At 41.7% G+C, this 26,478-nt stretch overlaps 1 protein-coding gene across 1 annotated transcript in view; it reads right to left on the bottom strand.

Annotated features, from left to right (window-relative positions):
* Positions 1-11,566: 11,566 nt before the first annotated feature.
* Positions 11,567-26,478, bottom strand: part of PDLIM5 (PDZ and LIM domain 5) — a 135,497-nt gene continuing 120,585 nt past the window's right edge. Inside the window, exons 17-21 of the mRNA XM_086611322.1 lie at positions 25,510-25,684; positions 19,426-19,606; positions 18,291-18,411; positions 14,287-14,402; positions 11,567-13,252 (exon numbers count right to left, since the gene is read on the bottom strand). Coding sequence (XP_086467448.1) covers positions 13,163-13,252; positions 14,287-14,402; positions 18,291-18,411; positions 19,426-19,606; positions 25,510-25,684 — 683 coding nt within the window. The 3' untranslated portion in view covers positions 11,567-13,162. The remainder of the gene's footprint in view (positions 13,253-14,286; positions 14,403-18,290; positions 18,412-19,425; positions 19,607-25,509; positions 25,685-26,478) is intronic.

The raw sequence follows: 26,478 nt of genomic DNA, 5'->3' as shown, positions 1-26,478 counted from the left end.
ATGCCACTCGCACCGGGCACGTGGTTAGCCTGGACGCTCAGTGCTCCGTCACACAGCGTTTTAAACAGCATGTGGAGAACAGCAGCTCCAACTTTGCACACAGCAATAGGTAAAAAACCTTAATTTTAATGATTAGATGAGATTTTCCAGTCCATTTCATCCCCTGCGTGTTGTGGTACTGCACAAGGCCTGCAGCAGCTCGAGGTGCATTCCCCTCTCACAGAGCTGCTCTGCAAAATTTCCACATGGACTTTAGAGATGTGGCCACGCCAGGAGCTGGAAGAAGTTCAGAGAAGCAAAGCTTTGGGGGAATTTGAGATAGGGCTGCTGCCTACAGACAACACAGGATGGTGCAATCTGAAGCAGCAGCCAGCACTGGTAACGTTAAACAACACTCACTTCAGGCTCTGGGTAGCCCAGGATCAGCTGATGACAAAAATATATTTGTTTGGGCTCCCAAGTACATTGTGAGGATGAAAAAGCTATTTGACCTCAAAGAAAGAAGCCAGCAGAAAAAAAATGCACACAATTTGGTGATGAATATAAATGCAGAACAGAGAGGGGAGAAAAGGTCCCTCCCATGAGGCTGCAAGGTCTACACCTCTCCTAGGAGCATTCTCAGCTCCTGCCTGCTGTTTTACCTTGCCCTTCCCAAACCATCTTCCTGTTTTAGGCTACATTCTCCTGAATCTCTGACAAGAAACAACGGACGAAAAAGTCCCTCTCCAGCTTTCCTGTAGGCCCCCTTTAGGTACTGGAAAGCTGCTATAAGATCACCCTGGAGCCTTCTCTTCTCCAGGCTGAACAGCCCCAACTCTCTCAGCCTGTCTTCATAGCAGAGGTGCTCCAGCCCTTGGATCATCTTCGTGGCCCTCCTCTGGACTCGTTCCAGTAGCTCCATGTTCTTCTTGTGTTGGGAAAGGATACCATACCCTGTCTCCTGGCCTCTGCTGCAGCTCGCTTTTCCCTTCTGTCTCTAAGGTAACTGAAAGCACAACTAAAAATTGTTGCCCAGCACACCTTTTCTCCCTTCCAGGAGTAAGGCAAGAGCTTACTGTGTAAGATTGGAAGACATGAAGGACGGAATAGCAAACACTGTTAATATTTGAAGCAGTTAATTTAGAGTGCTAATTTCCATCCTGGTTGATTCTACAAACTTCTGTCAGGAAAAGATGAGACTGTTCTCTCAACATGCCCTGAAAAACTAATAATTTATGTGTATGTTAACTCATACACATACTGATAGAGTAGGCTCACTCTTGCATTCAACAGTGATTAGCCCTGAACTTAAATTAATTTAAAAATCTAACCTATACATAAACCTCTAAAGATGTATTTTTGGCTCTCTGGATGTGGGAGAGCAAAGGCTCAGTGTCACCAGGGTACTGCTGGGTGGAAGGATGGGAGATGAACAGCAGAGAGACGGCGAGCAGGGCCATTTGTTGGGACAAACTGGCCTGGCTGGCTGCTTCTGCCAAGATCTCTGCAGCATCAGGATCTATCCAAGGAAAGGAGCTGGAGCGCAGATGCAGGTGATAATCCACAGCTCCCGTACATTGGTTTTCCTTTCACTGTTTGCACCCTTTGTGTGCGCAGGGCTGTAGCTACAAGAAGTGAAGACTGAGCTCCCGCCCGCGCCCAAAGGCACAGAAGCTCTGGAGAAATTTTGCCTTTTCTGAAGGAGACTTAGTTTGTGGTCAGTGCAAGGCAAAGCACACTGGGTTAGTGGTCAGCACTGGTCCACGTTCACTGATTGCTCTTCTGGGGAAAAAGAAGAAAAATCCCCTTCTGGGATTTGGAAGCAGCTCAGTCTCCTCCTGTCTGAAAGAAAATATGAAATGATTAAGATCCAAGTAACTGCAAAAAACTTTTGGTGATTTTTTTTTAAACGAAGTTCACTGAAACCACTTTACAGATTTTGAAGTGATACATCCTTTTTCAGTGTATTAGCTCATTACAGACCACAATGCTATAAAAATATCAAAGCTGATTCTTTTTCAGACTATATCTATATTTTAAAATACGTATTGACAGGCTAATTTCCTGTAGAAAAAAATGTCCATGTTAATAGCTTAAGTGCTGGAATTAGGTGTGATTACTACCTTTAATTCCTGAGCATAAGAAACTGCCCATAGCTTAGTCTTTGATATGAAACAATATTCCAATATTTAACATATATTACCAATGTATTCATAAACTATAGAGACAGTATAACACCATCTACAGGACACCTCAAGTAAACAGTAATGCTACCTGCTTGTCTCTTTTTGAAAAACACAGCTACGATTACCACATCATCATGGTTTAACCCCAGTGGGCAACCAAGCCCCACACAGCCGCTCGCTCACTCCTCCCTAGTGGGAGGGGGGAGAGAATCGGAAAAGTAAAAGTGACAAAACTCGGGGGTTGAGATAAAGACAGTTTTACAGGTGAAGCAAAAGTTGTGCACCCAAGCAGAGCAAAAGAAGGAATTCATTCTCTGCTTCCCATGGGCAGGCAGGTGTTCAGCTATCTCCAGGAAAGCAGGGATCCATCACGCGTAACAGGCACTTGGGAAGACAAACACCATCGCTCTGAACGTCCCCCCTTCCTTCTTCTTCCTGCAGCTTTACATACTGAGCATGAGGTCATACGGTCAGGGATATTTCTTTGGTCAGTTGGGTCAGCTGTCCCAGCTGTGTCCCCTTCTCAGCTTCTTGTGCACCCTCAGCCTCATCGCTGGTGGGGTGGGGTGAGGAGCAGAAAGGGCCTTGACTCTGTGTAAGCACTGCTCAGCAGTAACCAAAACACCCCTCTGCTATGGACACTGTTTTCAGCACAAATCCAAACCATAGCCCCATACTAGCTACTGTAAAGAAAATTAACTCCATCCCAGACAAAACCAGCACACAGATCTATCCCATCACATTTCAAATTACGACTCTCCGTTTCACAGTGGTACTGTAACATTGTCTAACTAGCCATCTAATGCTCCTACAATACACCACAATCCTCAAATACTAATTGTCATTGAGCAGAAAAATACAAGATATCTAATTCTCCTGCTACAATCATGTCACTTTCTAGAAAGATGAATATGGTATTAGGAAGCTTATGCAAAAGCTCTGGAGACTTTGTAATGGACAAAATCTAACCAAGAGAATATGTTACTGCTGATTTTTGTAGAAGAGCATCATAGACTTCACCAAAGTGTCCTCAGAAAGTGATCTCCACCAAGACAACACAGACATCCTCTTATAATGAATGAAAAAGGAAAGTATCAAAAAATAACCTCTCTCTAAATATTGTAGAGGGAACTTCTATCCCAGTATGAGATGAGTTCTATTAAAAGTGGGAAAAAAACAGTTGATTAGCCACTTATTTGGGAAATAAATAAAAAAGGAAAAACACACAGGATTTAAAGACAGAGTGCAGTCTTATTGTAGTACTGGTTTAGATCTGTCACAAGCCCTGGTCCTCATGGGGGACTTCAACCACCCTGACATCTGTTGGAGAGACAATACAGCAGGGCACAGGCAGTCCAGGAGGTTCCTGGAATGCGTGGATGACAACTTCCTCCTGCAGGTGATAGAGGAGCCGACAAGGAGGGGTGCCATGCTCGACCTTGTGCTCACCAACAGGGAGGGACTGGTGGGTGAGGTGAAACTTAAGGACAGCCTTGGCTGCAGTGACCACGACACGGTGGAGTTCAAGATCCATGGGGCAGCAAGGAAACCATTCAGCAAACTCTGTACCCTAGACTTTAAGAAGGCGGACTTCGGCCTCTTCAAGGACTTGATGGGCAAAGTGCCGTGGGAGGCGGCCCTGGAGGGACGAGGGGCCCAGGAAAGTTGGTCCACATTCAAGGAGCACCTCCTCCAAGCTCAGCAGAGGTGCATCCCGATGAAGAACAAGTCGGGCAAAAAGACCAGGAGGCCTGCGTGGATGAGCAAGGAGCTCCTGGACCAACTGAAAATGAAGAGGTTAGCCTACAGAGGGTGGAAGCGGAGACAGATAGCCTGGGAGGAATACAGAGAAGTTGTGCGAGTGACCAGGGATCAGGTGAGGAAGGCTAAAGCCCTGAAGGAATTGAATTTGGCAAGGGATATAAAAAGCAATAAGAAAAGCTTCTATAGGTATGTAGGGGACAAAAGGAAGTCCAAGGAGAATGTAGGCCCCCTCCGGAAGGATACTGGTGCTCTGGTCACCCGCGACATAGAGAAGGCTGAGGTACTCAATGAATTTTTTGCCTCAGTCTTCACTGATAAAGCCTCTTGTCTTACTGCCCAAGCTGTGGAAAGAACTAGCAGGGACTGTGAGGATGAACCACCGCCCACTGTACTTGAAGAGCAGGTTCGGGAACATCTGAGGAACTTGAAGGTGCACAAGTCCATGGGACCTGATGAGATCCATCCGCGGGTCCTGAAGGAACTGGCGGATGAAGTTGCCAAGCCACTGGCCATTGTATTTGAGAAGTCGTGGCGGTCTGGCGAGGTCCCCGATGACTGGAAGAGAGGGAACATAACCCCCATTTTTAAAAAGGGGAACAAGGAGGACCCGGGCAACTACAGGCCGGTCAGCCTCACCTCTGTGCCTGGCAAGGTCATGGAGCAGATTCTCCTGGGAACCATGCTAAGGCACATGGAGAGCAAGGAGGTGGTGGGTGACAGCCAACATGGCTTCACCAAAGGCAGATCGTGCCTGACCAACTTGGTGGCCTTTTATGATGGGGTGACAACATCGGTGGACAAGGGTCGACCAACGGATGTCATCTACCTGGACTTGTGCAAAGCTTTTAACACTGTCCCGCACAACATTCTTCTCTCTAAACTAGAGAGGCATGGGTTTGATGGATGGACCACTCGGTGGATAAGGAATTGGCTCAATGGCCATACTCAGAGAGTAGTGGTCAACGGCTCGATGTCCATGTGGAGACCGGTCACGAGTGGCGTCCCTCAGGGGTCCGTGTTGGGCCCGGCCCTCTTCAACATCTTTGTCGGTGACGTGGACAGTGGCATGGAGTGCACCCTCAGCAAGTTCGCCGATGACACCAAGCTGTGTGGTGCCGTCGACACGCTGGAAGGGAGGGATGCCATCCAGAGGGACCTCGACAGGCTGGAGAGGTGGGCCCGTACCAACCTCATGAAGTTTAACCAGGCCAAGTGCAAGGTCCTACATCTGGGTCATGGCAATCCCAGGCACAAATACAGACTGGGCGGAGAATGGATTGTGAGCAGCCCTGAGGAGAAGGACTTGGGAGTACTGGTGGACGAGAAGCTCAATATGAGCCGGCAATGTGCTCTTGCGGCCCAGAAGGCCAACCGCGTCCTGGGCTGCATCAAGAGGAGCGTGGCCAGCAGGTCAAGGGAGGTGATTCTCCCCCTCTACTCTGCCCTTGTGAGACCTCACTTGGAGTATTGCGTCCAGTTCTGGAGTCCCCAACATAAGAAGGACATGGACCAGTTGGAGAGGGTCCAGAGGAGGGCCACGAAGATGATAAGAGGGCTGGAGCACCTTTCCTATGAGGACAGGCTGAAAGAGTTGGGGCTGTTCAGCCTGGAGAAGAGGAGGCTCCGGGGTGACCTTATAGCGGTCTTCCAGTACCTCAAGGGGGCCTACAAGAAAGATGGGGAGAGGCTGTTCAGGAGGGCCAGTTGTGATAGGACAAGGGGTAATGGTTTTAAAATAGAGGGAGGTAGATTCAGGTTGGATATTAGGAAAAAATTTTTACCATGAGAGTTGTAGAACACTGGAACAGGTTGCCCAGAGAGGTGGTGGATGCTCCATCCCTGGAGACGTTCAAGGCCCGGTTGGATGAGGCCCTGAGCAACCTGATCTAGTTGGAGATATCCCTGTTCCTTGCAGGGGGGTTGGACTAGATGACCTTTGAAGGTCCCTTCCAGCCCTAACGATTCTATGATTCTATGATTCTATATACGCTGAATTATTCCAGAGAAAGCATGATCTTTTTACTTTTCCAGATACCACTGCTCAGAATTTCCCAGGAATCCTCTACTGGTTGTCAGTGGGTGCCACAAGGAGGAAAAAGAAGTCACACAGCAGATCAACTGCACTTAGGTTGCTTAAAGCCAAGTATGATGAATCCAAGACTGGGCCCGAGATGCTGTAGATTTTAACATGCTCCATTTTATACCCCTTCCTTGTCTCCAACAACAGGCACAGACTGAGAACATACAAAGACAAGCAGGCCCTCTATTTTTTTTTAAAAGGTCTGCCCTATAAAATGTATTCTTTGTACACAGCAGGAGAGGGTAAGTGATTGCTTATGTGTCATGATCAATGATTTCAATAATTGAAGTGAATTTAAACCAAAGTTTATAGTTTGTCGTGTATAATAATTCAATTGAATTCCATTGACTCAGAAAGGTGTTAGAGCAGACAAATTAGCATCAGGTACAGATTTTCACTTTCTTCCCTAACCTGTTATGGTTTGTCTAGAGACACTGGACATCTGAGACTTGAGAAATGAAATACACTGTTAGGAAGCAGTGTTTTTTCTTGCCGTGATGTTTCTGTCTCTGGGTAGAGCGATACGCAACTGTTCTGTCATCTACCAGACTAGAGCATTCCTTCAAGTAGATTTCTGACACTTAATGGAAATCCTGCTAGAAACAAGGGCCCAAATCCTTAATTTAATTCTGATCTCACTCATTAGGCAAATAGAGGCATAAAATTGATGTATGTTTGATATCAGTAATTTTTTATTTGTAGGGGAATATGTTGAAATCAGTGAGGCTGTAGCTGCTTAGGTTATCAAGGAATTTTGCCCTACACTTATATTCATCGTTTCCCTTTTGCTTGATGGATTTCAAGGGAAAGGAGGAGTTTATGTGGGATATAATTACTGCTTTGGTCTAGTATCTTGAGTTATTTTTCCAGCGGAAACTTCTGGGTGGGAAAATTTGACGCTTGGCAAAGTGTGCCAAAATTTAGCTCAAGTTTATATTTACCAAAGGAACATTTGACATTTCATTGATGCATCACAAAGAGAAATAAGGGACACACCTGATCTTGTACTGAAATACTTTAAAACAAACAATGGCACTGCCCAGCAGCAAGAAAAAGTGAAGGCATGACTACTGAAAAGGAAATAACTGTGATCCTATGGAAAGTGTGAGTATTATTCAGAGCACAACGACACAATCCTTAGTTTCAGAAACCCTTTAAAACATACCCCAAAAGTTGGATATTTTTAAAGATTTTAAGATATTTCCAGTGCAAATACAAAAGCACTTTATTACAAATTGCATACCTTACTAGCTTAAATTTTTTGGAAAAAAATCTTACGGAAAATATTTTCCCAAATCAACCACGGGTAAATTTTAGTAAGGTGATTCTAAATTTCATTGGAGACATTTTTGCTTGCACTCCATCTTATTATAGCATGCCTTTCTGACACAAGCAAAATTTTCATGAGACCCCTAAAAACAGACAGTGATTTTCTATCCCCAAACTTCCATATACATGTTAGATTTTATCAGAGATGTGACTTTGTCCTATTTTTCAGTTATCAACACGTTTCCTATCTACGCCAAACTCAACTTTCACAGTAAATGATAACAAAAAAGACCTTTAGGCGCGGCAATAAAGAGCAATATAAAAGCTCATTATAAGCCCGATTCATAAAATTACAAGCTGTAGTGTGCAGTACACACAATTAAAACTGAAATCCCAGTTCAAGCATACCAAACAAGATTATAAACTAGCTGTTGTTCTCCTGCTTGGGAAAAGCAATTCTTTAATGAGCTTAGAAACACAGCTAAATCTTTTCTTCCATAAATTCAAGAAAAAGCCATACCATTTTTGAGCGTTCTACTGGGCAGCTTTTTCTCCTCCTTTCCTCTTTTAAATTTTAAATACTGCATAGGAACCATTTGCTCTGTGAGGTTCCCATAGTTAGGACCAAACCCTTCTCAGAGGAATTTTGACACCTTATTAATTAGTTGGTTATGAGAAGGAGCTGCACTCTTTCAGTGACTCCTATTTTGCCATCAGTAAAGTGTGATCCCATAATAAATTTCCATCAAGCAAACTATTTCTGGTAATTCCCCCTAATTAACACCAGACTGCTAATAATAAATTAGGGCCTACGTGTTTCTGATATAACCAAGATCTTGTCTGAGCACAAGATATTAACCAATGTCCTGAGAAAGTAAAAACTCGAACCTAAATTAAGCCTTTACTGGTAAAAGGATTTATATGCAATTTTGTGAGAAATCCTTTGAAGAGCTCATATAGGGCATTTTGACCAGCAAACATTTTGAGTGACAGAGAGATTTGTTCTGTGCTGAGCAGTGAAAGTGGATTTATTGTGAAAACACACCGTTGAGTTTTAAGCCTATAAATCTTACACTGGATTACAGTCTCTTAATGAATGAATGACAGATCTCTTTTTTTTGTCGGTGCATTTTAATGTTAGATGACGTTGTGATTGATAGAAACCAAACTTTTGCCATTAAAATGTCAAATGCAGACTTGATGCCTTTAAAAGTTTGGCTTCTGGAGTTTAATATACTGTTTGCAAATAGACTTTCGTTTGTCTCCTTCATAGCCTAAACATTGAAGGGGAGGCAAGTTTTCTGTAAATTTACCTCTAAATTTTATATAGCTGTGTGCAGTGTTTTGCTTTGCTTGTGTAAACAAAGGTAGAAAACAACAGTGCATTTGCCTAGTTAAGAGATACTCAGCTAAGGAGAGTCTTACCAGGCCAGCATTATCATGAAGTAATTGGCCATGTTATAGTAGATGGTTAAGTATCTCGTGGTGAAAGCAGAGACTGCTGTGTGCCAAGGCTAAGTACAGTATCAGATAATGCTTTCCAGAGCAGGCAGTATTTCCTCAAACAGTCTCATCTTAGGAAAAATATCAGACACTTTAAACAAGAATTGCAAATTATTCTAGTTGGGCAGTAGAATGAAGTAAAGAGAGCAAATAAATAGTAATTGGCCAATATTGAGTTTTACATTGTGACATATTTTACAGTGTTCGATAGCATATTTCCATCTTTTACTCCATTTTGAGAAAAGGTGGAGAATCAGAAACTCGCTGAGGTTGGAAGAGATCTTGGGAGATGAAGGGACCCTTGGACACTAGTCCAAGGGCCGTGTCCAGTCGTGTTTTGAGTATCTTCAAGAACAGAGACTCCACAATCTCTCTGTGCTGGCCATCTCTTGACCATCCTCACAGTTGTCCTGCCACTATATATCGCTGAGCCGAGTCTGGCTTCATCTTCTTTACTCCTCCCTCAAGGTATTTGTACACATGGATGAGATCCCTCCTGAGCCCTCTCTTCTCAAGGCTGAACAGTACCAGCTCTCTCAGTCTTTCCTTGTATGACAAATGCTCCAAAAAGCCCTTTATCATCTTCCTGGCTCTTCACTCCAGTACGTCTATGTCTCTCGTACTGGTGAGATCAGCACCGGGTCCAGCACTCCAGATGTGTCTCATCAAGGCTAAGCAGAGAAGAAAAGGATCATCTCCCTCAATCTACTGGCAATGCTTTGTCTAATGGAGCCCAGGAGGCTGATGGTCTTCCTTGTTGCAAAGGGGACATCACTGGCTCATGGTCAACTTGGTGTCCACCAGGAACTCCAGGTCATTTTCTCTAAAGCAAACCTCCAAGACACCGAACAACGAGCAACTCAAATGATATCTATTTATGTGCACAATCATGACTTTCTTTTACTGACTATGATTTAGAAAAAGAAAACATCCAACAACCACAAAACAACTGGGGAGAGATAGAGAGCTTGGGTTTTGTGTTGGGTTTATTTGTTTGGTTTGTATTTTAATTACAATTAAATTTGCAAATGTGAAATTTGCAAAATTTGATACCCAAGACTATAAAAACAAGCAAAGAAATCACCATGACTTAACAGCTGGATGTTTAGCATAAAAAAATGAAAAAAAAAATTCCAACAAGTAATCAGTAAATTGATTTAGTTCCCTTTCTTACTCCTGTTTGCAAAGCCACTCGTATGGCTAGACAACACGAGTAGCCCCATGAAGAAGGAGGTACACAACTGAAAAGACCAACACACGAACCACAAGTCAACTTTTGCTATTAAGTTTATTGCATTGTTATATTAAGCATTTATATTTACACATAATTCTGAATTATTTAGTTACAATATACTGAAACTGTCATTATGATTCAATTATTCACTTACAAAGACCTTCCACCTTCAAACAGAGTTAAACTCTATTCTCTTACAGGCACAGTTTTGGAAGAAAAATAATCACTGATTGAAAATGCATGCAAAAATCTACAGTAGTTAGGTTACTAACACGTCTCTCCTGACTTTCTATCATTCCCTCAAAATGTGAATGCTATACATGTGTTGTATGAAAAATAGTTCGGAATCTCATGGAATCCCCAAACCATGATGGAACGGTGCTGATTTTTGCTATGTCAAGTCTGCAGTCAAATATATGGCTGTATATGTGCATATATACATATCTCTCAATATACATGCATGTGTGTGCATGTATAGAGAAGTATATATAAATACATACACATACACACCTCAAAAGATTCCAGAAGTAAATATGCAGGCTTACAAATAAAACAAAATACAAAGATACCAGTATGAAATAGTCCTAAACAAAAAAAAAGGTAATAAATATTCAGTGAGATATATGGCATTATTATAAAGTGCTCTACTAAAATCTCACTTAATAAAATAATGATAAAAATTATGTTCCTTTTAGTTGATTTATATAATTTGGTAGAGCCATTAAATATTCATTATGTATCAGTGACTCTATGCTTCCTTTTAACTTTTAAACAAATAGATAAAACTAGAAATTAAAAGGCAAAGCAGTTAAATGAAGCAGTATTATTGGAGCCTTCCAGGCCTTTTTTCCTCAAATTCATTAACAACTGTAAAATTTCAAACCCTAGAGCATATGGACTAAGAAATATAATTCCAATTAAAATTATGAAATGAAACAATTCAATTTGATTTTGAGGACAGTGAGAAACTGAAAAGTTTCTATCCTACTTTAAAATAGTGAGGTTTGAATTGCAGAAATTACTGAGCGCCTTATCCTGTGCATTCCCATCTTCTTTCCTCACGCATGTGCAATACAGCTCCACGGAAACCTAGTCTCTAGGTCTCGTATCTCTATATATCCCACCTAATTTCAAAAGCAACCTGGCTCCCATATTACCATATCTTGTCTAGTCTGATTCTACCCTTCTGATTTTCAGCCAAACTCACAAAAGGGTACTCTTAAAAGACTGTAAACATTTTTAAAAGCTTTATGCCATTTGTTCCGTACCACCAAAAGTTAAAAAAGAAACGTGGCAGTAAGGAAGAAAAACAACTTCAGGAAATAAAGTGAAACAGCCCACAATCTGAACCTGTCTTGCTGAATTAATAAGAAAGCCAAATATCTTTTTGTATTTCAGTACAGCAATTTTGGCTTGCTTTCCCTCTTTTTTATTGACGTTCCCTGTCACAATTGCTTTACTCGACCACAGCATTTTTTTTTTTTGTGATTTTCCCCATGGTTTTATGGATAAACCTGTCCTTTATATCAGTAAAAAAAAAAAAAAAAAAAAAAAAAAATCCAAACCCCACACAACAACAAAACCAGTAAACAGTTATTTTTAATGTCTACTCGAAAGAGCACTAAGGACTAACAATTGAGCTCTGACATCCCATTTGAATCAAACAGCATGTAAATTCAACTTCCCTTCAGGAATGCGGTCTGGCCCCGAGAGGGCCCTCTTCTCTGTGGTGCAACTCTGTGGTGCGAAATGCACCTCATGCAGAGGGTCACCACCTTTTCCCTATCTGCCCACAATTGCTCCGTACCACTGAAACCCTAATTGGAAGTGAAGTGGGACTTAGCTGGTGCACAGGTCTTACACTGACTCTCTGTTTGGAGGCGAAATTCCCATCAAGCCGCAGAATCGGCTACGTCTCCTGGCTCGCAGTAAATGCATAGGGACAGCATAGTCTCTCTCCTCCCTCGCAAGAACTGCGAGATACTGAGCTGCCTAACTCGACATTATATTATTCAACAATATATTCCTTACATCTGGAAGAAAAGAGAGAAATAAAACCTAAACTAATAAAAATCGTTAACAGCCGAGCAAGAAAATAAGTTTTCAGTACACTACCTGGCACGCCACCAATATACATATTCATGAGCTACACGGTAAAGAATGTACTGAGAGAGAAACAATGTCCTCAGTTGCACTTCAGCAGTTTCCCTCGTTCAACACCAGAGTCTCACATTCTGGATATAAAACAGTTACCTGCAGATTCAATGCAATCTCCCCTTTCCAAGGCACTTAAAACTATCTAAAACCTGAACTGTGAATACACGAGTATAACTCCCCATTCCCTTATTTTTAAGATCTGATCTGACATTTCCATCCTGTCAAACACAGGGTTTTTTGGCTAGTGTTCTGGTAGTACATGAGTTGAAGAACAGTATCTCATTTATGTTTTCTTTTAAGCGGCATCTTCGAAACTACTCTTTTTCATCAGCATAGCCACCACTCCATTTAACTGCTTTGTAAAAATCTCTGTCCTTTGCAGATCCATCAGAGATTTAACTGCCAAAGGCAGAGGTATGTGTAATTGTGCAGGAGGCTCCATGTGTATGAGTATCAGGTGAAAATAGCAGTTGTTGAAGTATATATTCCGTGTAATCTTATCTTTGCTTTGAGTTCCTTTTAATGGAGTTTAGCTACAATACTTCTAGACACACTTTAAAAACCATCAGCGCAATAAAGTGATCTGGATTGCTGAAGCCAATCTCCTTTTATTTGTTGAATAGCAGCAAAACTAAGACTTCTAACATCAGGTGTTTATTTTTATAGATATTTCACTCCTCATACTGAAACAGATAAAAATGTGGTCATAAAATCATGAAACCAATGCAATAACATGCCAAGTATAGAGGTAAAGGCACTCTAATCGTTTGGCTTGGACGTAATTCTTGATTCCTACATTTTTATGAAGCAAAACCCTAACTGATAAACACTCTAAAAATTAGTTTGGAAACACTCCGCAAGTTTCCACATTCCTCTTCCTTTTTAAAAAAAAACACCCATATATAAATAATTTTAACCAATTATTGAACAGGGACATTTTAACCTTTCTTTCTGCTCAGTACATTTGTTACACTAGATGAGCTCCAAGCATCAGATGTTGATGGAGTGAGCGTGTTTCTTGCACAGTGGCTTGTCCTTCTTGGAGAAGAAAGTTTGACCCTCCAAACTGTCACTACATATCTGAAATAGGATAAAAAAGAAAACATCACCCAATTCAGAGGGATGAATTACACCATACTTTATTCAGAATGCCAAATCATGGCATTGCACTATGCACAAATACAGTCAAAAAAAAAAAAAGAGTTATTATCTTTTACTCAGGGATACTCTTTTAGATGTAATATAATGGTTGATGTAAGCATAACCTTCCTTTCTTTAAGTCAATGGGTCCTTAACTGGGACTAGAGTCAGGTTCAGCATTTGAAAAAAAATACCCCATCATGAGGATTGAAGCTTTGTCTTTTTGGTCATAAAACATTATCATAGAATCATAGAATGATTCGGGTTGGAAGAGACCTCAAAGATGATCTAGTTCCAATCCCTCCCCATGGGCAGGGACACCCTCCACTACACCAGGTTGCCCAAAGCCTCATCCAACCTGGTCTTAACATTTCCAGGAATGGGGCATATACAACTTCTCTGAGCAACTTGTTCCAGTGCCTCATCACCCTCAGAGTGAAGAATTTTTTCCTTATATCTAATCTAATTCTGCCCTCTTTCAGTTTAAATCCATTTCCCCATGTCCTATCACTACACGCCCTTGTAAAAAGTCCCTCCCCAGCTTTCCTGTAGGCTCCCTTTAAGTACTGGAAAGCTGCAATAAGATCACCCCGGAGCCTTCTCTTCTCCAGGCTGAACAGCTCCAACTCTCTGCGCCTGTCTTCATAGCAGGTGATACTTTGGCTACAGTGTCAAACACACTGTTGATACTTTAGAAACGCAGCCTGTTCCTTCATGGCCTTCAAATCTTGCTCCGAGGAAGTAAACATCAAGGGTTAAATACTAGGAGGACACATGGCTGCGATCCAGGCAACTCCTCTGGACCGGTGCCAGAGGCTCACAATAGCAACACACCTTCTGAGTAACTGGGAAAGTGCTTTTTGTTTGGGCTCGAAGGACTGAAAAAGGCTGTAGCTGTTAACTGCCGTATCGGTCAGGCTGGCACGAGCATGGCTGACATGGGTTTGTTTAAAACGCCGGCCAGCTTTACTTACCGAGCATACAAAGCAAGTGTCGTGCCAAGTGTGGCCCAGAGCTTCAAGAAACCTGTCTCCAGCTTCGATAGGGAATTCACAGCCATGGCACATAGTCCCGAAGAGAGCATAGTAATCTGCAAGCAGACACAAACAGATTTTGAAGATGAAGCATATGCAGAAAAGCGAGACTGACCCTTCAAAATCGTTGTGCTTTTCTTTCAATGGCAGTGGGTTTGCACTTGTCCAGTTTTATAATACTGGATACTGAACAAAAAGCTCCTAGATTGAAAGATTGGAGGATTCCCTCCTTTCCTCACTAATTCAGCTCTCATCCCCTTCTTTATCCTTTCAAGTGAGCAATGCCTCCATCTTCCTGATGTTTCGTTTCCTTAAGATCAATAGTGAGCTCGAGGGTGGGGGAGAAAGCACTCCCTGCAGAGCACCCGTGTGGGCTCCACATGCTTTTTACGTTCTCTTTAGCTCTGCTTGGAAAGCACACCCAGGCATTTCACACAACAGACCTCCTCAGTGGGCAAACTCCTGCCTACCTCTGCCCCAGACTGCACCGCACAAAATCACACAATCATTAGGCTTCTGTGCTAAGCAGAGTCTAGCAATTGGGATCAAGTCAGAACAGTTTCCTAGTCACCGAGATTTATTACATGGCTTTTAAAAAAAAAGCCCCAAAACCCAAACCAAAACCAAACCAGAGGCTTTAGGCAATGTTTATTGCATTTAACAACAAGCATCAGTAGGGTGTCAAGATGGTTATTAGTGACTGGAATCACTGGAGGGTATTCACACCATTCATTTTTTAGGCACTGGATTGACTTGGTGCCTCTGGAGGCTCCCCTGGTGTCAGCAGAGAAAAGCTCCTCCAGCCGCCTCAGCGAGAAGGGACCAAAACAAAGGGCATCAAACTGTTCGTATTCCCCGACTCCAGAGTGTGAAAGAGAGAGAGCAGGGCAAACTAGCAGGATAAAATACACATATAAAAGCTGGGTGGGAGGCACTGACACCCACTCCCATCCCCACAGTCTCAGTGCGTAACACTTGCTTCTCTGTGCACAGAGCCATCTCAGAGGCTGCAAGTCATCACAGCCCTCCGCTGCCCACCTGTGCAGACCTAAATTTCACCCCAAGTTGTCTGGTCTTTTCCACTTATTTCAACTCTCAAATACCCCCATTCTGAGAAGGAAATGTTTTTTTCCTGCACAGAAGACAACAGCATTAGTGCTACAACATGAGAGAATTTGTGATCAGCACCCTGCCATGCCAAATACATAACGTCATGCAACATTACATCTTCATAAGATGAAGTACAGAGTGACAACCACAATGAAGCTTTGGACTCCATCCTTAATAGTAATGCTCTGGGGCTCTGACAGAGAAATTACATGTCAGGGATTGTTTTCAAGGAGCCTTATAAGGAGTGGCAAGTAGGGTACAAGGAGATTTTGCGTCTCTACAAGATTATACAGATCTGCTGAAGCTCTAATGCTTGCTGCAGAGAGCCAACAGAGGCTTATCAATGTGTCAAGCACAAGGGAAGAGTCGGTCCTGTTTTGGTTTAGTAAGATAGCGTTTTGTATGATGACCTTAAAAAGCATCATCTTAGGAGGCATCTCAGCAGGACGGGGAACGTAAGTGCTTTGGAGAAGTAAAGGCCTTGATGGCTGCCAGTGGCAAGAAACAGCTTCACCATTGGCCTTCATTAATCCACACTACTGGCATGAATTTGCAAGTGTTTAAGCAGAAGAAAGACAACAAAAACGTCAAATGGTAGAACACCTTGGTCCAAAGCCCCTGAAGAACATGGTCCCATGACCACACTGCTTCAGCTCTTTGTATTCGTGTTCATACAGAATCTTTTACTGATATCTTCCTGGTGCCAGTAGTTAAAGCCTTTTGTAAGCTGGCCTGTGGTTTGTGTTGATAAGTTTATTGGCTTTTCTTCTGAAGAAAGGGCAATAGATAAGGCAGAATGAAGGGCATTAGCTTTCTTTTGCTTTTGCATGCTTGAATTGCGATACCACAGAAGTCTTCCAAGGCAGACTTCCCATACAGTCACATATCAATGCTTCCTGCACACGGCATTTTCAAAACTAGGTTACTAACTCTGCACTTAAAACAAAATCAAAGTTGTAGACATCTGCACTTCTAATTTAATTTCAGCATCGACATCCAAAACCAGAACGTTTTGCAGATCAAGCCCCCTTAATACTAATAGCTGATGCTGTTATAATTTCAAATACAGATTTAAAATTACAACCCTTCTTTGCATTCAGAAGAAGGAAAGTTGGCAAGGACATTTACTCCTTATTTCTTTAAAATTAGTCATAGGCTCTTAACTCCAGCTGGACTGAAAGTCTTTGGAGAATGAATATCTCAAATTAACATCTAGTTAGAGAGCCAGAGCCATTACAACGTATCACTGCCAATAACACCTTACAGAACGTGTCTACATTAATTTGTGCTAGCAGCTTTCTAGCTCAGAAATAAACTTTGTGAAAAGTGTAATACTCCTGATGTTTTATCCCAGTGTTTTCTGCTCACAGGATAGAAAAGTGAGCATTTGTGCACCGGAGTCGTAACAGTAGCGCAAATCAATGCACCGCACAACATATGGGTCATCTGGTGGCAGGAACAAGAATTCAATACTAGCAGAACCAACCCGGCCACGAGCTTTCCACCCAAAGGGGAGTTATTGATTCCTCCAGTACTATTTTTGAATCATCAGATGGTTTCAAGATTAGGGGCTTCAGATTGCTTCAGGATGAAATTTCACCGTGCTGTCACACTGGAGGATGCTGCTCGTATATCCGTTTCCTCTGCTGCTCCATGAATTCAATAGGAGCCACATGTTACCCTACTTGTGTCACTGACTTAGCAATAACCTACTGTGTCCTTTTGTATCTGCCAACACCTCATTAAAGCTGCTCTGACAGAGAAATTTTGGATCAACTTTGCCTGCTTTCCTCATCCTTTCAGTACCCAGCACTCTCAATGGCACCCACTGCGAACAACTGTGGGATCAACCAGAAGGAAATACTAGCTCCAAACAGGTCACTAGGATTTCATGCTAAATCTCTTCCTGCTCAATTCACTTCCACCTCTGGTTAAACTACAGTACTCCGTACAGTAGAAGGAAAAACCCAGAAAAGGTCCTACTTACGATTCTAACATGGAAGTAAACAGCATGCAGTGTAAAAATAGACTGGTTTGATACAACTTTGTTTCTTTTCCATTTTGTGGGAATTGTTCCACAAATACTATCTATCACTTCCCTAGACCAGAAGGGTACGTGGAAAGTTTTCAGCAAACTAGGAAACGAACATAAATAAAAACTGTTCATATTAATCAAAAAGATACAATTAGCTGGAAGTGCTGAAAACCAAACGAGAATCCCTCTGAACTTCTAAGCCACACCTTTCACGTAATATTGCTCGCCAGGCTTTCAAGTGCTGTAATCATATCACTGTATTTTTCCCCTGACAGCCTGTCTTTTTTTATCCCAAGCTTATGTTCAACAGATGTTATCCCTGATCCTGCAAAAAACTTCCCGGGCAGACTGCTTACTGTTGGAAGTTGCCTCCCGGCTGTGAATAAGGCTATTCAGAGTAAAACACATTAATTACTCCACTGGCATTTGCTTGTTTAGCAAATAAGCAGATTTACATAAACTGCAGATAATTTTAAAGCTGACCAGAAAGTCACCCTAAAATCCACACTTTGCTGTATCGCTGATACATACAGCTGAAGGCTTAACAGGAACACCAAGTAAAACCCGCGACAAGAAGCCTTCTCCTGCTGAAGCCAACAAGGAAATTCTCACCAATTCCTCCGGCTGCGAACTCAAAGTGTCTACAGCATTCGTTGCTGCTTTGAATTGACATATCAAAGTTACCCGAATTTGCTGGGATGCTTCTTCTGAAGGGAAGCTTGAGGAAAAGGAATTATTATTTTTTCTAACCTCTAAGCTCTGCTTCCCTGCACAGCCTCAGGAAACTGTTGCTTCTTACCCGTCTCACAGTAGGGATCGCCGTCTTCTAAGTGGAAGACATTATTGCGGATGGGGTTATGACAGGCCACACACACGAAGCAGGAAACGTGCCAAGTTTGTTTCAAAGCATTTATTACTTCCTGTGGGGATTAGAAAAAGTGTTATTAACACATTATTTTGATGTGATGACTAGATTGCAGCAACCACAGCTCCACACTTGATTTGTTTCAAGAATACTTTGTTTCCTACTGCTACTTTGAAAACAGGTTGTGCATGCCATTTCTGCTGATGTTAAACTTAATGAGGTGCTTTATTTATGGCAATTCTCCTTATTTGTCACAAGCAAAGTTTCATTTTTTGGGAGGTTCAACGTAGAGCTGGGCAGATATAACAACCCATTTGTTCACTTTTTCCATTTTAATTAGGATCTCACTCACAACAGCCCCCTGAAATAAGAAAAGCAACATCTCTGACATCTCCTCAAGTCTGTGAACAGTTAATCAGAAGACGTCACATCGAAAATTATGACTACTCTGTGTTGTTTTGGAAGACGCTATAGTGCCAAATATGACTCGTGAATTGTGCTGCCAGAGCCCTGCGTGACCCCAGTTACACAAGAGTCCAGACACATTGCTGTCTGCAGTAAAGCAGCGGACGATCAGCTGGCGGGCTCAAATTAGCAATATTAGTGCTGAGTCGGATAATGCGTCTCTCTATCTACATTACCACTGGGAATATTTCAGTACTTCACATCCTGCCAACGAGCGTGTTCCCCAGCGCTCAGCTTAGCTAAGGAGGATTATTTATTTTTCTCCCCGCCCCCTTCCCCCTCCAATTTTGCAAAAAGCTGCCAACTGAAAGCATTTTGCTCATGAAAATCTAGTAATCACAACAGCTACAGAACAGCTTCATGAAAACAGGAGCTGAACTTGGAAGAGCCAAGGAGACTACAGCACCTTTTTTCAAAAAGACTGTAAAAGCTCAACATTAGAAGAGCCAAAAACATATTCTGTATGTGATGGGAGCTGAAAAGGAACATCAGAATATGTTTGGAGGAATGCAGGCTGGCCAGATAAAAGGGAATTTCATTACAGAGAAATGAACACTGGGGTTATTGTTCCCACTGAAAAACAGGCCACTTGCTGGTCACTTACCCCAAGGATCTTCCTCTGGCACTTTGAACACTCAGGGGCGAAGAATTTCTCATAGCAGACCTCGCAATACAGCGCTCCTTTCTCTTCCACAAATCCAATGTAAGCCATGGAGGTTTTGCAATGAGCGCAGTTAAACTCCTCTGGATGCCAAGACTTCCCCAAAGCCACCAAGAAGGGTCCTCTGATTAGAAAGAGATTTTGTCAGCAAATGCCACTGGGTTAGCTCCTGCAAAAACTGTCGATAGGCTTAACCTGCGATACCTCTGTGCCAGAATTACACTGGTCACAAACTTATATTGCTCCATCTCTCTTTCCTCCTACAGGCTCTAAGAAAGCATCAAGTGTTGACTGTATCTATTCCCACCAAACTATGTCCCAGAAACACCTGACCACAATAAACACTAACTCTCTTTGCTTCACCACATTTCAGAAATCTTATTTTAGAACTACATCAAATACAGTGCTGAAGTGGCTACTAGGGAAAAGGAGGAGGACAATGATGTTCTCTATGTTCCCAACTATTTCAATCTATTGCAAAGAGATATTTGACTCAGTGATGCAATCAGCTCTTTCAGCGTGCAATTTTGTTGAGGCCACAAATGTTCAAGTAGACTTGACTCCATTAAGAGCCAATAATACCAGTTTCTTGAGAGACAAAAATTCAATCATGGTCCTTATCCAACAAAGTTGTTACAGGATAACCTATCTCAGTTGTTTTGTTGTTTTTTCTTTTGTCAGTTTCTCTGGGGTTTTCTCCCCCCTGCAGAAGTTAGTTAAAATATGACCATTTTCTCAAAATACAAAGCCTCTTCTACTATTTGCAAACACAATGTAATGATGTTTTTATAGTATTTGTCCGGCTAATGCAACACGGTTAATAGAAAGCATGAAACTGTTCAATTCTCAGCCCACAAAAACTTCTCAGTTAGTAACTCATAAATCCCAGGCATATGCCATCGTATCTATATTCACTGGAAAACATATTCAGCATGCTAATTTCTTTAATGAACTTATTTACTTTAATAAGGTGCTTTCTAGGTCCCACCAACACTCAACCTTGCAGCATTTAGGTTTCAGGTGAACTTTGTGGTTCATCTCCCTCACCAGATTGGCTGGTTTTGCAATACCAATAGAGATGCCATTCTTTCAGTAATGCATCCCTTTTTTCTGACCTAATACTTCACCGAAAAAAGTGTGAGGTACTATTATCACTATGCTGTTGCTACACTTTTTTTTTCTTTAAATCGAGTAAGCTACAAGAATATTTTTGTTAAGATAAGATTCTCATATGAACAAAGCAACAGCAATAGAGAAGAAAAACACCTCAGCATGTTTCCAGGGTTGTACTAACTGTAAAACGGGAATATAAGCGAACAGAGGGCAACTTCATTGAGAGTAGGGGGTATTTATTTTCCTTTCTCTTCTATGTTTTCTCAGAAGATACTATGCATTTTCAACAGGATGAGAAGTCAAAAATAAGGGACTCGAACAGATTTAGGACAAATCACACACCTTCTGAGATGAGGAACATATTTAATCTGCAACAGTTTTTCTTTTCACATCTGGTTATTGAAAAGCAAGCAGTGAAAAAGGGCTCCTGGAGAGCAGCTCGTAGCCCTTTAAGGAGGGAGCCGAGGTCGAGTGCAGGTCTCCGGCCCCCCACTCCCAGCGGATGCCTGAGCAGTGCAAACACTGCCCTAACCTGATACCCTCCTGCCGCCCTACAAGCACCTTTCTCCATCAATGCCCTTTCAGTTATGTACCGATCAAACAATACAAGCCCTTATGTACAACAAAGTGCTCTCAGCGCACCGTGTCAGCACAGGCTAATTTAACAGATTCATTAACACGGGGCTGACACCGAGGAGGCTCTCCCAGCCCCAGGTAGGATTGAGTTTCTGGCCATCTGCACTGAAACGATAGGCTCGGTTAGCTCTGCAATGGAAAGCAAGTATGCTAGTGACGGGAAGGGAAGGAATTTTAACAACATCTGCTGCGTTTAGCTCTCCAGAGTTTACAGCTTTGACATGTTGAGGTTCAGTCATTCAGGACAGCACGCAGGAACCCAGACAGATGGGGAACAGCCTGAGAGTGCATCTACAGAGTTTCTTTCCCAAAGTCCCCAGACAGCTGTGGCTGTGCCCTGCACAATGTCTCCGAGGTGTTCCATTAGCGGGCTGGCTCCCTGCACACACATGTCCAGAAGAGCGCTTTCTAAATATAATTTTACTTTTAATCAGGCTGTAGTTTAAACATGTCAAGCTGACGTGGCAGCTTAATGATACCAGCGACTTAAAAGCTACCCCAAAGCACATGGAAGAAAGGAAAAAAAAAGAAAAAACACACCTGCCACGCAAAATACACTAAAACGTGATATTCAGAACTTGGAGGTGTTCCTGGTCTCTGCATATTTTTGTGACTGAAACAATAGCTTCCAGTAATGAAAAGTATTAATTTGACGTATTAATTTAAAAAAGAGTTTAAAGCCCCAATTTAAGAAAGGAGGCTGCACACCCACACTCACGCAACCTACGGCATGAAATGCTATGAAGATGGCTGCAGATGGCTTCATCCTTCCTTCCTCATTTAAAAACAGAAAACAATGAAAAAATTCCACATGTGTCTTGTCAACTAGAAGATATTTTTAAAGGTGATGCTAAAACCCCATGTTCCTTCCATGCAAAGATATGACATGATCCAACTAGCAAGTTGGCTATGAATGCATCTCTATCCCAGGCCGCTTTGACGTGCTCAGGATTTCTGAACAAATTTCTGACATCACCATCCAAACCACAAGACTCAAACTCACAGATGGAGGCAAATAGTTGTAATTTAATTTTCTTTTCTTTTTTTCTTTTTTTTTTTTTTTTTTAAGAGATTCTGATGTATTCACAACAATATTTGCAGAATCTTACGCCCCGAAGGATCACCAGATACATAAGTCTGGTAGCCATCTAAAACATCTGGGTCCCACGCATCGCAATGACACAGGGGAAAATTGGAAAAAGTAGTAAATAACATACATGGAATACAAGTGTAAGTCACTATCTTTCCCCTTTATCAGTATGGTCAGGATGTATTAGTATATCAATGAGCTAGCTTCTCATGTGGCTTTTATTACAATAGCAAGCCAGACCTGAAATTTGGTGGCAAAGACATCAAAAAAGGATTTCTACATCAGCTAAGTAGGCCACTCACTTTACAGTTAACCACACAGCACTCTGCACTCTGAGAAGTTTCTTTTTCCCCTCACTTGAACATGCCACAATATATAATTTCTGTATAGGAGATGCTGACGGGGAGCCCCATTCATACTTTTTCCCTTTCCCTTTAAAACCAATTAAGCTGTATGAAAAGGTGTCAAAGTCAAATCATCACGCAAAAGCAGACATGCCAAAGAGTATGTTCTCAACGGAGATTCAAGGAAACCTCATTTGGACTTCAAAGGGAGAGCCAACTCTGCATTGTAGCACTTGGTAAAACTGTCCGGCAACCCGAAGTCTTCATCAGGAAATGTCAGAAGTTTGTCAGACCACCACAGCAAGTAGATGATGGGAAATTTAGTTTGCTTCCAGCTTTGATTCTTTTAGACATGGAAAGAAAAGCTTACTTAATGAAGCTCTGGAAAAAACTGGAATCTCCAGACAACCACTGTTATGAATAATTAAAGATATATTAAAAAGTTATAAGATGTCTCTAAGAAATGGCTTTGGCTCAACCAGCCACGGTTATTCTATGCCTGAGTGTAAAGTAACCAACCCTACAACGCATTTTGGCTTTAAAAGAGATGTACAATGCAATGTCACTTGATCCTCCTCCTCCCTTTTCATAGGTAATGCTACCACTAAGAGCAAGAACTGTAATTATGCTAAAACTTGAATTCAAAATGCCATTGCAACCTTCCAAATCCACTGTATGTGGTGAAGAGGAAGCATGTTTGGCATTGATTAATGCACGTCAACTCATCCTTAAATGAAACAATGCTTGCTTTTAATAATTGAGGTGGCATTTAACACACTAAGAAATATAAGGGTTTAAACACCACCAGCAAATGACAAAGAAGTTAGACGTGAGTATCAGTTACTACTCATGAAGGGGTGTCACTTTCAATAGGTGACAATGGCTTAAGCACTGTCAAGTAGGAGTCCTAAGTTTCTCCTCATGCAGCCATTAAGGAGCAAATGTTGCTCCATGGTCCAATAGCTCCCCTACTTCCAGGGTGGCAGCTCATCTCCTTTTTAAAGGAGAGCAAAGTGGGAAAGCAGGGAGTAGCAGCAAGTGATTTAAGGGCTGAGAGGCGACGCTGCCTGTTCAGGAGACATCTGCGGACTGTGCTGCAAGACCCCACGGCACAGAGCACCAGCGAACCCTGCCAAACCACAGGTGCTGTAAAAGGCACTGAAGTTTCTTGAATGAAAGATGGAACGTACAGTGGATTTGCTACGTTCAGTTTTAATTTTTAACTGAAATAGTAACAAAAAGGAAAGTGTATGGTTGCTTGCATATTATTTACTAGACGCAAAGTGGAGGGAAGAAAAAGATCAGACTACTAAAGACAGGCAGGATGATTATACAGGCCAAACCATTCAACGAAACAGGTGAATCTCTTCTCAAAAGTGTGTAGACCTTTTTGATACTAATCTTCCATTTTGCAGTGAAGCAAAAAATCTGGATTAAAAGAGATGTGCACCTATTTGGGAATTTGTATAAGTTTTTTCTACTGCTTCAAGGGGATTCAGATCATATATTTTTATTTCCTTGACATATACAATGGAAGTAAGAAAAAACTCCTCCAAAACATTACAGATCAGTTATTGAAGAGTCCTCTAAAATTAATCCAATATTAACCAACTGGTGATGAATGATCAGAACAGAAATCTAATGGAAGGAAAGAAGCTGGACTCAATTGACCCCTAGAGATAAGTGATTTGAGTTAGCTGCATCTTCTGATGCAGAATCCAAGTCAGGGCTCAAGAGGCTGCAAAAAGCCATGGTGGAAAGGCTGATTTTCTACTATACTGAATGAAATTTACACAGCTCATAGAGCTTCTCATTTTTCAGAACTCGTGTTTTCTAATCAAACAAGTCTCTCTAACTGTGGTGAAACACGGTGCAGGGTCTCCTATTTTGTTCACTGAAAACATAGGACACAGGAGAATAAAAAAGAAATATTACAACACGTTCCTTTTCCCTTGTAGTTCAACAACACAGATGACTGAACAAGTAAGAAAAAAGTACTTTAAAAGAATACATTTCTTCCAATAATCCCACAAAATCTCTATTTTAGAGAAGAAATAAAATGCAAGGTAGAAGAAAATTGGGATGATTTGCACACTGACATGAAAAGTGATTACAGTTCCCTGGATGAGACAACCATGATTAATTGTCAGAAATCACTGACTGAACCCAGATTCAATTCTTCCTCCATTCGAAATTCTGGCTAATGATAGGATATCTTAGGGGCTCTGCAGAATTTATTTAGCTTAAACTCATTTGTGTTGCTTAATCTTTTCTACCTATATCATACAAGTCAAGGAGACTAGCCACCATAATACCCAAAAGCCAGAGAGCTTGAAATCTAACATTGTAGGAAATTATTACGAATCCAGTCCCATCAATTGTTAAACCTCTATTCCTTGCTTTTCTTATACAGACGGAGTCTGCTATTTTTCTTCTTGTCAATTAGAAATTCTGGTTTATAAATCAACATTTGTGACAAGCTGATCTTTATAAGACTGTACCTTCTGATTGGTTTCCAACTAGCTAATCTTCTCAATTTTATTGGAATGGGCGTATAAGTCAAAAATAACTTGCTTATTTTTCTTTGGTTTTACTTTCGCTCTGCTCCACCCAACTTTCTGGTTCTCTGTAAAACAGGTTGTAAGGCTGTGACTGTTAGCAGTTCACAATGTTTTTCCTCCGTCATTACTCTCATTCTCAGTTTTTTTAGATAAACCATGCATGAAAACAGTGTTCTGCATCATCGAAACAAGCCTTAAAACACTTGTGACTAAGGAATCAAAAGCCACCAAAGCAAAACAAGTTCCTTCTGTCAGAGGGCCTGTAGGATGAATAGATACAAACCTAATGACTTGGTTACAGTGTGCACACATGGGAGTACGCTTTCCCGCTGGAATATGTTCTGCCCTCTGAACCAACGTGTCTTGCTCATTTAGCTGAGGTGCTGTGGCAGATTTTTCACTCGGGGCAGTTGTTCCAGGTGGTTTAATGCTGTTTGATGTCCATCCACTGGCAGGAGCTGAGGAAAGAGTGCCAAAAGCATTTAGAAGACCATCTTTCAGTACCAAGTAAATTATTTTGAAATACAAGCAACCAGCAACATTTGCCTAACATCTTTGTCCAGGGTATACCTGCCTGCTTAAAGGAACAAACTAAAAAGCATTTATCACCTTGTCCTCCACCAAATAAGTCCTACCTACTTTATGAAATGTCTGTGAAAGAACACAGAATGGTTTTGGCTAACTTGTAGAAGTGGTGGGCAAATTTCAACATACTAAAGAAGTTAGGTGAAAGAATATACAACCTGTGAAGGCATTGTTTTGCTTTAGATACAAAAACTGAAGCCAAGAATACCAGTGTACAGACAGAGACAGGAGAACATGATATACCTACTCAAAACATTTTACAGTGACTACAATAGATCACACATCATTACTAACAGATTAAACAAGAGTACGCGTTCAATACAACATGTGCTGGTTTTGGCTGAGGTAGAGTTAATTTTCTTCACAGTAGCTACTATGGGGCTATGGTTTGGATTTATGATGGAAACAGCGTTGATACCACAGGAATGTTTTGGTTACTGCTGAGCAGTGCTTACACAGAGTCAAGGCCCTTTCTGCTTCTCACCCCACCGCACCAGCGAGTAGGCTCAAGGTGCACAAGAAGCTGAGAAGGGGACACAGCTGGGACAGCTGACCCAACTGACCAAAGAGATATCCCTGACTATATGACCTCATGCTCAGTATATAAAAGCTGTGGGGAAGAAGAAGGAAAGGGGGATATTCGGAGTGATGGCATTTGCCTTCCCAA

The sequence above is a fragment of the Tauraco erythrolophus genome, chromosome 5 (genome assembly GCF_009769465.1).
Source record: "Tauraco erythrolophus isolate bTauEry1 chromosome 5, bTauEry1.pri, whole genome shotgun sequence".
NCBI lineage: Eukaryota > Metazoa > Chordata > Aves > Musophagiformes > Musophagidae > Tauraco > Tauraco erythrolophus.
This window is presented reverse-complemented; position numbering and strand designations above follow the sequence as displayed.